Source organism: Stomoxys calcitrans, chromosome 3 (assembly GCF_963082655.1).
Source record: "Stomoxys calcitrans chromosome 3, idStoCalc2.1, whole genome shotgun sequence".
Taxonomy (NCBI): domain Eukaryota; kingdom Metazoa; phylum Arthropoda; class Insecta; order Diptera; family Muscidae; genus Stomoxys; species Stomoxys calcitrans.
In genome coordinates this window covers 2,180,841-2,194,863 of record NC_081554.1, presented here as the reverse complement: position 1 = coordinate 2,194,863, position 14,023 = coordinate 2,180,841, and the positions used below count along the sequence as shown (strand labels likewise).

Here is a 14,023-nt window from a genome sequence, read left to right as displayed (position 1 = left end):
GTAAACTCTCAAAGGATGGGCGAAATATTGAAAAATTAATGAAAATTTGAATAAAAAAGAACAACCTTGAATTAATATAAATAGTTGGATTTATTGTAAAAGGTTGCATACAAATACACTGAAAAATCTCTTTTCAATTTTATATTATATATTATGTGATAAAAAGCCATGTGGAATGTAAACAGTCACTGGGATACATGTCTCCATTTAGCTACTGGTCAATATCTCATTTAAGAACTTCCTTACACCTGGCTGTGCCAACATTTTTTTTGTCTATCTGTGAGATACACACATCTCCACTTGCCTACTGGTGAATGTCTCACTAAAGAAAATCTCTTAAATCTGCCTACGCGAAAATTTGTTTGGTCTACCCACTTATATGTGCTATATGTTTGGTTTTTCTGATCATTTGCCTCTTTCCACAACAATCCATCTGTCTTGTGCAGTAAAGTAGAACAACAATAGTGCAAAGGTATTTTAAACATGGAAATGCCGCTACGTGATTCATACCTATTTGATGTTTATGATGAATGTGTGCTGTGTATTGATGACTCTTTTTATTTTGTTATAAAACGCATGTGCGCTGCCTGTGCTTAAAACTCTTTTACAAACAGTGTGCGCAGTTAAGAACAAGAACAAAAGCATAACATCAGTGTGTGCAGTGTGGGTGAACGCAACCTTTTTGTTTCTCATTTTCTTTCCACAAATTTTGTCTTTCATTTTATTTCTTCTAACAAACCCATCATAAATTAAGTAGCAGTCATTTTCTGCAAACAACAGACTATTCAGAAGTCGGCCTGCTGTTCTAAAATTGCAGAACCTCCACTTTCTTTTTTTTCTATGAGTGTAGTGTTTTACTCTCTCATTGCAGTTTATTTAGTTTTTTATTTCATTTTATGTTTCCAAAAATGTTTCAACATCCTAACTTTTTCCGCTTTTCATTACATAAGCGTAACGTTTTTTCCAATAATTTTTTTGCTTTGCAATTATAATTAAAAAAAAATATTTTTTTATATTTTCTATTTTTCTTAATGTTTATTTTTTGCCTACCCACGCCACTTTGTAATGGAATATGATAGAAGCGATGCAAATATTTGACTTATTCTCACTTGTTTTCACAATGGATATATGTGAAAGGGAACACAATATAATCGTGGTCAATTCACAATTTATACTATTAAAAAACAATTTAATTCGTACAATTAAAAATTTTTTCAACGTATGCGTTTTTCTATTACGTAAGTTATTAAAGCAATTTGATTTATATACCAGACCATTACTGTGATACAAGGTATTACAACTTGATGCCTTTGTTTGTAACACCCAGAAATAAGAGTGCTAAACCCTTTGATAGATATACCGAACGACTCAGAATCACTTTCTGACTCGATTAAGCAATGTCCGTCTATATGTCCAAGTTAGTTTGTGTACAAATATGATAATCCAATCGTCTACAAATTTGGCAAAGCTCTCTTTTTTGGCCTATAGACAAAGACTATTGGAACTGGAAAAATCGGTTCAAATTTGGATATAGTTCCCATATGTATGTTCGTCCGATTTGTACTTATATTTCAATTATGTGGTCGATTCTCACGAAATTCGGCGAGGAACATTCTTACATGATTCCCGACATTGCTGTTAAATTTCATACAAATCGATTCAGTTTTAGATATCACATTTCAAAATGGTACTTGTTATTGTTTCGATTAGAGCGGTTCTCCATATCTTTTTACAAAAAAAGATGAAAAAATCAGCTGTTTTTGCTGTCGGTCGGATGAAAAAGACATCAAATTAAATTATTTTCGCAACTTAATTATTTGGCCAGCTTTCTCACAACTGTAACAAATTTTAAGCATTCAAATATGAGCTGTTGTTACATTTTTAGGTTATGTCAAAGAAAATTAACATATACTAGTGTGATAGCAAAAATGATGAATCGTATGTAAATTGACAATTTTGACACACATAATGAAATACCAATAAAACATAAAAAGTGGCATGTCATAAGACAAGAACATATAGTGTGATAACAGTTTTAGTCTTTACAGGGATAATCTAATTTGTGCAGTCCTCTTCCTAAATTTACCACACTATCACGAATTCCTTCTCCGCTCTAGTGACGCCTTCAAAAATTTGAGTCTTATTATGAGAAGAATTTTATAAAACCAATCAAAAAATCAAGAAAAAGCTTTTTTATGTTCTAAAAAAATTTAAATTGTCCTGGTAAAAAAGACAACTCCGACAACTCTCCTCCATAGGTTGACATATCAGACAAAAAGTCAGATTTTGTTGGTAGTTCGGAAGCTTTAAAAATGTTCAAGACCTTGAAGCCCAAGTATTAACTTTAACAAGTTTTGTTTTCATCACATTCGTGTTCTATGCAAAATTTTGTTTAATTTGAGTACCAAATTGCTGCATTTAACTTGGGTGTGGAGAGGTCATTTGGCGTCCCTAGGCCTGAGCCCAAAAAAAAAACAGAAACTATTTATGTTTGTTTTTCTTTCGAGGCGAGCTCATTGATCGGAGATGCAAGTGGAAAAGGGAAGCCAAAGATAGCAACACACACCAACCACTATGGGATGCGTTTCGTCTTTGGTTAGAAGACTTTTCAACCATATTAGATATGATGGCTTCAAGGGCCGTGCGTTGGTATGTTGTATTTGAATAGTATTAATAGCGAAAACGCATCTATGATACAATTACCACATTAACCAAGCTGAACAACCCTGCGTATTAGCTGTATTTTTCACAAAGCATGTATTTTTGTGTAATGACAGACATTCTTTCTGTGACAAATTACACTTCTTCCGTACTACACATGGTTTTTGCGCATCTGTTGAAAGTTGTATTGATGGCTTCGAACGCTTAGGCAACGGCAATGGCTCTCGCTGTTGTTCCGTGTGTAGAGGTTCGAATCCTGGCCGGGCTCTGTCGAATTTTTTATTTTTCAATTTTTTTGCCTGTTAGGGCGAAGTTCATCTTTCGTGCTCGTGGATCATTTAAAAGGGTTTTTTTGCCCTTTTTCCTGTGAACTGTACTTTTGCTATGCAAAATAGTAAAATTCAATCAACAAAATTGGTGCTTTGACGTAAGAGCAACCTGAATTTCGATTTAAGTCGTGATTTTTTTTAGAACCAATAAGACATAAATCGATGTGTTACTGTATTATGTAATCGACATCGCCCAACATTAGCCTTGTTTAATGCTTTTGTTGTAACGTTCATTTTATTCAAAAAACTAAAAAGGTTTGCTAAAGCTGCTATCACACGATATAGAAACAATGCATATGAGTATTTGACGCACATAAGGAAAGCCTTGTGAAAACAGAAAGTGACAGCACATATTAACGCACATGTCGTGTGATAGCAGCTTAAGACAGCAGTTTTGTACTCTGCTAAAAGAATAGATTTTATTTTTCATGATCAAGTGATTTGACCCCCCATTATTTCGGGTGGATAATAAAGAATACATCCATAATTTTTGATATAAGCCAGTAAAGTGGTAAAGGCGCTATTTCATGGCATGAAGATGTCTTGTGACATGTTACTTTTTGTATTCACATTTAGTTGAAAATGTTTGTTAAAATTGTCGATTTACATACGATTCATCTTTTTTGCTTTCACACCGGTATGTTATTTTCGTATGACATAACTTAAAAATTTGCGCAAAATCTGATTTTTTATGGGTATTAATTGTTAAAGTTGTGAGAAAGCTGGTTAAGTTATAAATTTGTGAAATCAATTTAATTTTGGGTTGCATTCATTCGACTGACAACAAACACAGTTGATTTTTTGTGTTTTTGTCAGAAGGAATAGAGCACGCTCTAATCGAAAAAAATTACAGGTGCTGTTTTGAAAAGTGATTTTCATATGTTAGTCTCGTTTGTATCACACGATGTGTACAACTCAGTTCAGACAATTGTTATCGATACTTTAAGCATTTAGAATATCAGGAAAATTCTCTGAAACTTAGTTTTATTTACAATAACCATTGCTATCCGATTTGCATCATAAACTTAGCAGTAGCCATTTTCAGTAAACAGTCAACTTTTCAGCAATCAATCCGCTATTCAGAAATTGCAATTTGCTATAGCAGCAGAATACTGCTGCGGTAGCTGCAAAATTAACTACAAACGGTCAACAGACAGTGGTGGCTACTATCTTTGTTTGTGTTTGCTATTATCAGAGTTTTTTACTATGAGCGTTAGCCGACCTTTCGGCGGGTACTCTTGTTTTGTTATTATTTTGCAACAAACAGACCAGATACGGTTCGATTTCCTGATTTTCATTGAACTTTGGAGCGATGGCATATATTTTTTTTATCAAAATGTCTGCATTAACTACGCTTTTGGCGGAATCCATAGTGGGTACTCAGGGTCTGACTAGACTGTGCGATTTTATTTGTTTCAATGTTGAATAACGCCACTTAAACAATGCAAAGAATGTGTGACGGTGGGTACTATGTTTGTTTGTTTTAAATTTTGGCTCATTTGAATAATTTTCAAGCTAATTTGCGATAAAATTGATATGTAGTAGTATCGTGAGTGGACTCAAAACTAACTAGTTATATTGGTTTCTTGTTGTTAATAATCACTTTCACTTGTGTTCAATTATTATAAATTAATTCTTGGGTCTTATCAACTATTTGCTCCCATTGTTTTTGTGTGCCCACAAATGAGAGTGTTCTCGCATTCTAGAGCGGCCGCTTGAGTTTGAAAAAGCTCACCAGCCAAACAGTCTGATAGTAGAAGGAGTCCAATCAACACGTTCAAATGTTTTTGCGACAATTGTTAAAAAATGCAAATTGCCAGTTATTTCTTGCGACCAGAGGGTAAGCATTTTGTGATATTATTCAATGGCATGTTTCATGGACTTTTAAGTTTAGATGCAGCAAGTTGGCGTACTATCAGCATATCGGCAAGGTACCACTGAGATATGAAAATATTGGCCAACAAGTTCAAAAGTCCGCAGAGAAATATGCGAACCGGGTAGCACTTTATTCTTATCAAGAGAAGACACAAGTCACTTTTGCCGAGGCGTACGAAGAAGCCGCCGTCTTGGCTGTTCAACTGAGCGACATGGGCTTACAAAGGGGAGATCATTTGGCCATATGGGCTCCAAACACCAAACAGTGGTATATCACATTTCTGGCCGCTGCTCTGGGAGGATTCCCTCTGGTGTGTTTAAACTACGGTCTACAAAAGCGAGAACTGGAATATGCTCTACAAAAGGCCAAAGTCAAAGCGATCGTCACAATGGACACCTATGGGAAATGTCAATTTTTAAAGACTTTGCAAGAAATTAATGATAGAGAGTTAAAGGTCGTAATGCAGTCACAACAAAAACTGGATAGCTATAGCAATTACGACGACTTGTTCAAAGCGAAACCGGCAAAAGAGAAGATTTCTGATTTGAAATTGAAGGCTGTCGATCATCCCCCAGAAAATCCCTTGTCGCTGAAGTTTACCTCGGGCACAACGGGCCAGCCAAAGGCCGCTCTTCTCTCCCATTTCAACATGGTCAATGAAGCAGTCTATATGGGAAAAGCTATTCTCCTGGACGAGTGTCCCAGAACAGTGTGTCTAACTCTACCCATGTTTCATGTGTTTGGTTTTAGTGTGGTGGCAGCAGCCATAAATTACGGCAGCAGTTTGTGCTTGCCAAGTCCAACATTTAATGCGCAGTCTTCGTTGGAAGCCATTGAGAAATACAAGTGTGACATTCTCATGGGTACTCCCACAATGTTTGTGGACATGGTAGACACTCAGAAGCGCCTTCAAAAGGACACCTCAAGCTTGGATTTAGCTTTGATGGGAGGTTCGGCGTGCTCTCCAGAAGTCGTGTTACGAACCAGAGAAGTATTAAAAGTGGCAAAGGTCCGTCTAGGATATGGCATGACCGAAAGTTCTGGTGCAGTTTTTGCGGATGACGGTTCGGAGAGTCCCGACAAAGCTATGTTGTCATGTGGGAAACTTTTCCCTCATGCTGAAGCAAAGGTGGTGGATGACAAGGGAAAAACAGTGAAGTTTGGCGAAGTCGGTGAGTTATGGCTTCGGGGATGGTTTACTATGTTAGGTTACTTCGATGATGACAAACATACAAGCCAAACAATTAATTACAGTGGATGGCTAAAGACTGGGTAAGTGAAATTGGAATATTCTGCTAGCCCTAATGCAATTTCATATGCTATTAATAGGGACAAATTTACTCTGGAGCCAAATGGTGTGGCCCGATACCAGAGTCGAAAAAAGGATCTAATTATACGAGGAGGCGAAAATATATATCCTAAAGAAGTGGAGAACTTCTTGGACACACATCCAAGTATACTGGAGTCGCAGGTATGGGTAATATGAAAATTGATCTAAGTACTTGCCACAAAAGGCAATTGCGATAGTTTTAGTAAATATACACTAAACTGTCCGAAACATATAAAGGAATATTGTTTTTGGCAAATAGGGAAACACAGATCCTTACGATTTTATACTCACCACCCTAGGTTTACAGTCGATCTAGCCATGTTCGTCGGTCCCCCCGTCTGTCAAAATCGCGATAGCGTTCGAACGCTTAAAGCTAGCCGCTTGAAATTTTGCACAGATTCTTCTTATTGATGTAGGTCGTTGGGGGATTGCAAATGGGTCATATCGGTTCAGATATGGATATAGCTCCCAAATAAAGTGGTCTTTGACTGGATTTCTTCAACCCATACATGCCGCAATTGTTGTTGTTATAGCCACATGTCTGTATGTAGACGATCCTCGTCTAGCTCCTATAGGTGAGCAAGCTCGTTCCGGTTCAAAGGATCGATCGCCGCGGGAACATGGTGGTCATTGGTTATTTAAAGGCGCCTATAACTCGCCTTGTCATATCGAGCATCATAGACACTCAGTATTTGTGCAAGAGCCGGTGCCACCGGGCCTCTCATTGAAACTTTCCGCCTGATACCTCTAGTTGCCCGCGATTGCCAACACTTGTCCAAAATAGGGTCCAAGTCCGTGTAAATTATACAACGATTTAAAATGTATAACCTGAATAGCACCCATAAAAAACTATCTTCCGATTTCACGTCTCGAGCCCCGGGAAGCAGCAATGTTTGTTCAATTGGGTTTAGATTTTACACGTAGTGTTTTGCAATGATTTTCACAACTGTGTCAAGTACGTTTCAAATCGGCCTATAACCTGATTTCACATCTGGATCCCCTGAAGGTAGCAATAACAATTTAGCACGTAGTGTTACGGCTTCCAAAAAACCGTGCGAAATATCGTTAAAATCGATATATAACCTGCTGTAGCTCCTATATAAACGGAGGCCACCGTAGCGCAGAGGTTAGCATGTCTGCCTATGACGCTGAACGCCTGGGTTCGAATCCAGGCGAGACCATCAGACAAATTTTTCAGAGGTGGCTTTTCCCTCCTAATGCTGGCAACATTTGTGAGGTACTATGCCATGTAAAACTTCTCTCCAAAAGGAAGTAGCACTGCGGCACGCCGTTCGGACTCGGCTATAAAAAGGAGGCCCCTTATTGAGCTTAAATTTGAATCGGACTGCACTCATTGATATGTGAGAAATTTGCCCCTGTTCCTTAGTGGAATGTTCATGGGCAAAATTTGCAATATTGATCCTATATAAACTGGTCTCCAAATTTCACGTCTCGAGCCCCTAACTTTTGTCCGATTTAGCTAAAAATTAGCACGTAGTGTTCTGTTCTTCGAATAACTGTGCCAAGTGCGGTCCCTTACCTGATATATAATTCTTAAGTCTTAGAGGAGCGCAATTTGGCTAAAATTTTGTATTATGACGTTTTTGACTTCTAACAACTATGCCAAGTATGGTTCAAATCGTTTCAAAACCTGATATAGCTCCCATATAAACTTGATATAGCTTCAATAGCAAAGCAACTCTTATCCATTGTCCTTTTTTTGCCTATAAAGAGATGCAAATAACTTGAAAATGGCGATCCGTGTGGGAGCGTATAAAATAATCGGCTCGGCCGAACGCAGGACGTTTTTACTTGTTTCTATTCTTAAACAGTTGAGAAAGAGTTTCATACCTTTTCCATTAATGTCTGTCCTTATTTTTAGGTAATTGGTGTTCCAGATGAACGCATGGGAGAAGAAGTCTGTGCGTATTTGCGATTGAGAGATGATGCTAAGCCCTTAACACTAGATGAAATCAAAGAGTATAGCAAAGGCCAGCTGGCGCATTTCAAGGTGCCGAAATATTTGCGCATCGTCCAGGAATTCCCCAAGACGACTTCGGGGAAAATACAAAAATTTAAATTGCAAGAAATGTTCGAGGAAGGTCGCTAGGCAAACAAGGAGGTACGCATGTTTTGCATCTTATTTTGGCTTTTACAAAAAAAAAAAAAAAAAGTGTGGAGTGTCGTATGTAAACAAAACAATAAAGTTCCCCAGAACTTGGCGCGTAGGAATGGTTTCCCATTTTGTTTTCAATATATGAACATTAAAAGTTGGGTGAGGAAAACAAAGACTTCATTCATTCATTTCTTACGCCGGCACACATACTTGTTATAAAAATCGCTACCAATTTGGGTGGGGGGCATGCAACATGTGTGTTTTGGCCTCAAATGATGGTCGCGCAAAAAGCCCGCCAGATTTCAGACTCATCAGTTGCGCAAGACCTTCGTTGTGTTGCTAAGGAAGAGACGAGCTCAAGAAATCCAACGAAACTTTCCTAGCTGCCATCAGCTCAAACAGGGCTAGCAAGTTCACGGTATGCCGCTACCAAATCAGAACACTTTAGACTGGCGGAGTTGACGGTTGATTTTGAAAACTAAAGCGGATCTCACGCAAAGGAGTAGAAAAAGCCTTAATGCATGCTTAGTATAAGGCTAACAGAAAAAGAAGTAATTGTAACAAAGGAAACGGAAGCGGTGCGGTTTGAGAAAAAAAAACGAGGAACGAAGAAAAAAAGTAACAACCATAAAAACGTATGCGAGTGTTGGCTTGTTGGTGGTATAGTTGCCGTCCGCGTTTGTGTCTGTGTTCGAGTGTGTGTCTGTGCGTTTGTGTGTGTGTGTGTGTTACCAATAAATATGTAAATTTTTTGGCAACTCCATAGAAAAGTGGTTTACCCATAGATATTTTGGCTAAGCACCAACAACAACAGCAACGACAAAACTAAAAAAATAAGAATCATAACAGTCGGAAGCAGCCGCAGCAGCAGTAGCAGAAGCAGCGACAGAATTAGCAACAGAAGTTGAAGAAAAAATTAGGAAGCAAAGAAAGAATATAGAAAAGTGGAATTAAAAGCAGGAAATGTAAGGAATTAAATGAAAAAAGTGCATAAATTAAAAGTGAAGAAGAATACAAAGAAACCCAAAAGCCTCGCAAAGGGACTCGTTCGCCATGTGCCCCTCTGGTAGATAGTGCGAAAGTAGATTGTCCAATGTCAAGTGTTGTGTAACAGCAGTGAGTGCATGAAGACCTTTAACAGATCAAAGAGAGCAAGTCGGGAAATGCATTAGAACAGCCACCATGTCACAGCCGAGCAAACGAGGTGGACGTGGTGGGGCAGCCGGCGGAGTGGGTCGCAAAACGCCCTCATCCGTTGCGGCCGTTGCCGGCAATACCCCCGACGATGCGACCAGTGAACGCAATACCCCGGCCAGCAAAGCTGACTCGGATCCCAAGGATGATAGTTCGATTAATGGCGATCGCAAGGATATCGATGCGGCGCCCAAGCCCCCCAGTGCTGGCGCATCCATACGGGAGACCGCCAACAAAGTGCTGGCGTTGGCTATGAAAGCCGAATGGACACCCATCGAGCAGGAGTTGAAAAAGCTGGAGAAGTATGTGGCTAATCAGGGCGAAGATGGCAACACCATTCCCCTGGCGGGAGTATTCGATCTGGTAAGTAGGTGTCAAATGGAAAATGTAGCATGACGACGCTTTAGAACCTCCTTGTCTGCCCTTACCCCCGACCCCATCCACTCAGACAAATAAAAAAAATCACAAAAATCAATTGAAGAAATTTCATCTTTTTCCAATACGATACGATTTGATGGCAGCAGGGCAAACTACCCCTCGCGGTCGTCTGTCTCCCTTACCAACACAAATTCGTTTGTTTACTTGACAAAATAACCGAAAATACCAAAGCGACCCACAAAACAACGCCGAATACTGAATTTTGAACGCTAAACGCTAAAGACAACAAGCAACACGATACTTTGCAATAAATACATCTGCATAAATATCTACGAATAGTGGTGGCATTTGCCTACGTTTTCCTCCGACTCCACAATGCCTTTGCAGGATAGTGGCATTTCATTCCGCTGTACCGTTGTGCTATATTCTATTGAATTTTCCCTTGCATGGCGTTGTTGTTGCGGTTGCTGCCGCCATTGTCGCAGTGTTTGCTTTCGTTTACTCCTTTTCCGTGTTTGGCTATGGCTTTGATTTCGTATTAAATTTATTGCCGCCAAAGCTAAAAATAGGCAGAAACGTCTATGTGCCATCTTCAATCCTTTGACATAACCCCCACCACAAGCGAACCCTCAGATACGTGGAGAACCAAAATAGGCACAAGTACCCACTATAAGTATCTAATGACGATAAGTTAATGAAAGAATCCCTTTTTTTGTGATTGAATCGAATATTTATGCTTTCACTGAAATTATACTGAACAGCAGAAGTTTGTGTCACAGCGAGTGTATTGTTTACGTTTTTGGTCGAATGAAACGTTGATCTGTTGAGTTGATAATGCTTTGTATTGGAAAATGATTTTTCATTCACTATATTCAAATTACCTATAAGCCTAAATACCACGGGCTTATGGGGGAAAAAACCTTTTTGAGTAGGGGTGTCTTCATTAGTTAGGCTCTTAATAGTGGTGGCGGTTCAAATCCTGGTGAGGCCATAAAAAAATGTTCAGCGGTGGTTACCCTTCCTAGTACTGGCGAAATGGGTGAGGGAATTAGCTTTGGGAATTAGCCATGTTAACTTCTCTTCTAAGTGGTGTCGCTCTGAGGCATTATCACTGAGCTTCTATCGAACAACATATCTTCTCTCATATCAATGAGTGCTGTCCGATACAATGTCCCCATCGGTCCCATCGGACATTATGCTTTGATTACAGATAGTTTTTGGAATATATTTGAGCGAGTGAATTTTGTAATTTTACAATTATTGTTTGTTTCTCTTTCGAGATGAGCTCAATGATCGGAGATGCAAATGGAAAAGGAAGGCCAAGGATAGCAACATACACCAAACACTATGGGACGCGTTTCGTCTTTGGTTAGAAGACTTTGCAACCATAGGTGTGATGGTTTCAAGGGCCGTATAGCGAAAACGCATCTATGATACAATTACCACATTAACCACATTCGACAACCCTGTCTAATAGCTGTTCTTTTCCTAATGCATGTATTTTTGTGAATTGACAGACATTCTTTCTGTGACAAATTACACTTCTTCCGTACTACACATGATTTTGTGCATCTGTTGGAAGTTGTATTGATGCCTTTGAACGCTAAGACAATGGCAATGGCTCTCGCTGTTGCTCCGTGTGCCCAGGTTCGAATCCTGGCCTGCCGCAGAGGTTAGGATGGCCGCCTATGACGCTAAACGTCTGGGTTCGAATCCTCGCATCAGAAAAAATGTTCGGCGGTGGTTATCCCCGCCGAACATATTTTCTGATTCGGTTCGATCTCGGATTTAGCTTAAACTTGAATCGGACAGCACCCATTGATATTTGTGCTGCTGTTCAATAATGTAATGTTCATGGGAAAATTTGTAATTAAGAGATATTTGATATAAAAGTTACTAGCTGGTTCTTAAAAGGATTTTTTAAACATTTTAAAGCCGATGCCTAGGGATTTTCTACTATTACATGTATTTATGCCTATTTCGGTTAGTGTCATTGGAGTTTTAAACAAAATCCCATGACTCCAAATTTCAATGCAAAATAAAACATTTCATGCAAAAATTTAATGCAATCGGATAAGAATTGCGCCCTTTTGAGGCTCAGAAGTCAAGATCCCAGATCGGTTTATATGGCGGCTCTATCAGGTTGTGGACTTATACAGACTATACTTAGCACAGTTGCTGGAAGTCATACCAGAACACTTCGTGCAATATCGGATAAAAATTGCACCCTCTAGGAGCTGTAGAAGTCAAGATCCAAATCGGTTAATACGGCAGCTGTATCATGTTATAAACCGATTTAAACCACATTTGGGCCAGTTGTCGGATGTGATACCAAAACACTACGTGCAAAATTTCAGCCAAATCGAATAAGAATTGCGACCTCTAGAAGCTCAAGAAGTCAAGACCCAAGATCGGTTTATATGGCAGCTATATCAAAACATGGACCAATTTGGCCCATTTACAATCACAACTGACTTACACTAATAAGAAATAGGTGTGCAAAATTTCAAGCACCTAGTTTTACTCCTTCGAAAGTTGAAGTGCTTTCGACAGACGTACTGACAGTCGGACATGGCTAAATCGACTTAAAATGTCATGACGACCAAGAATATATATACCTTACGGGGTCTTAGACGCATATTTCGAGGTGTTACAAACGGAATGACGAAATTAGTACACCCCCATCCTATGGTAGAGGGTTTAAAAATGTGGTAGTGATGAATGAGTCTTTACCTCCTTTGTGATATTAAAAGATTACTTTTTTCAGGCGATCTTGCACAAGAAAATCTATCCAGCCGGTAACGAGTCTACACGGAAAAATATTTTTGTTATTAAACCAAATATTTAATATAATTAAAAATTATTAAATAAAAGTAAAAAAACTGTATCAGCTAAGACTTTGCAGTTAGGTAATTGAACTGAACCTTCGAGGCAGTAAATGTCAAGGTCGACCAAGAGTACATAACCTGCAAAACTATATTTTGTGGTCCATACAATTTTACTTTTAATATATCAACTTTTGATCGATTCAGCCTGTCCTTCATTTCATATTTAGGCATTTATCCGGTAAGATGGGTAAATACCCGGGTATTTATCCATATATACCCAAAATCTGGGAATTTATAATTTTGCACATATCTTACCAATTTAAAAAACTTTGCAAACAATTTGGTAATCTCTTATTCCTTGTTTATAAACCTGACTCTCTGATCTTATAAAATCGGATTATAGTTGTATATAGCGAATTGAAGTATTTAGGCAATAAAATGCGCATTTTCGTTGGGCGCAATTTCGATGGGCGCAATACTTTATATAGGGAGAAGATCTGTATGGCAGTTTCATCTAAGTATGGTCCGAGTTGGACAGCATTCAACGAAGAAGTGTAGAGATCTATCAAAATACACTGTTTCAAATGTTATCAAAATCGGATGAAAAATGCTCCGTTTTTGGATTGAATACCCTTGAGAGATCGGTCTATATGGAAGCTATATCCAAATATGGTTCGATCTAGACCACATTCGCCCAAACAGTGTAGAGGTCTACCAAAACTCAGTGTGTCAAATTTCAGCGAAAACGGTTAATAAATGCACCTTTTATGGCCTTAATATCCTATATCGAGAGATCGGATAAAGAATGCGCGATTTATTACCTCAAGACCAAAACCTCGGTCTATACAGCAGCTATCTATAACTATTGTCCGGTATTATAAGATTAGAAAGTCAGGTTTATACACAAAGAACAATAAATTATCAAAACTGCTTGCGAAATTATAAATTCCTAAAAAAGGTATATATTGGGTAAATACCCAATAAATACCAACGCATTACGAGTTTACCCGGTAGAACTCCATCTCTACCCATATATGTATGTATGTTATGCTCGAAAGTCACTTCACTTTGGTTGAAATCAGTTTGGATATATAAATATATCACCCATATATGTATATGCATCGCCCGATTTATAATTAGAAATCTATAGTAAGGCCGATTTTTAACATTTTAAGAAATTTGACGAGGGTAGATTTTTTGTTACATGCATGTCTTTTAGTTATTTCATAAAACATAGTTAAAGTTTCCACTTATATATGCATCGACTGATTTAAACTAAGAAGGCCCTATCAATGAAGATTTTCAACCCAT

General features: G+C 38.4%; 2 protein-coding genes across 4 annotated transcripts in view; both read left to right on the top strand.

Annotated features, from left to right (window-relative positions):
* Positions 1-4,722: 4,722 nt before the first annotated feature.
* On the top strand, positions 4,723-8,382 carry LOC106081265 (medium-chain acyl-CoA ligase ACSF2, mitochondrial). The gene is made up of 4 exons (XM_013243107.2): positions 4,723-4,830; positions 4,885-6,138; positions 6,196-6,337; positions 8,079-8,382. Exons 1-4 carry the CDS (start codon positions 4,772-4,774, stop codon positions 8,304-8,306), a joined length of 1,683 nt encoding a protein of 560 aa, XP_013098561.2. The 5' UTR covers positions 4,723-4,771; the 3' UTR covers positions 8,307-8,382.
* Positions 8,383-9,494: 1,112 nt separating this feature from the next.
* The window catches only part of LOC106081279 (serine/threonine-protein phosphatase 6 regulatory ankyrin repeat subunit A), an 83,773-nt gene continuing 79,244 nt past the window's right edge, over positions 9,495-14,023 (top strand). For all 3 annotated transcript variants that reach the window (XM_013243138.2, XM_059365211.1, XM_059365210.1), the window contains exon 1: positions 9,495-9,869. In XM_013243138.2, the coding sequence (XP_013098592.1) occupies positions 9,495-9,869 (375 nt within the window). The remainder of the gene's footprint in view (positions 9,870-14,023) is intronic.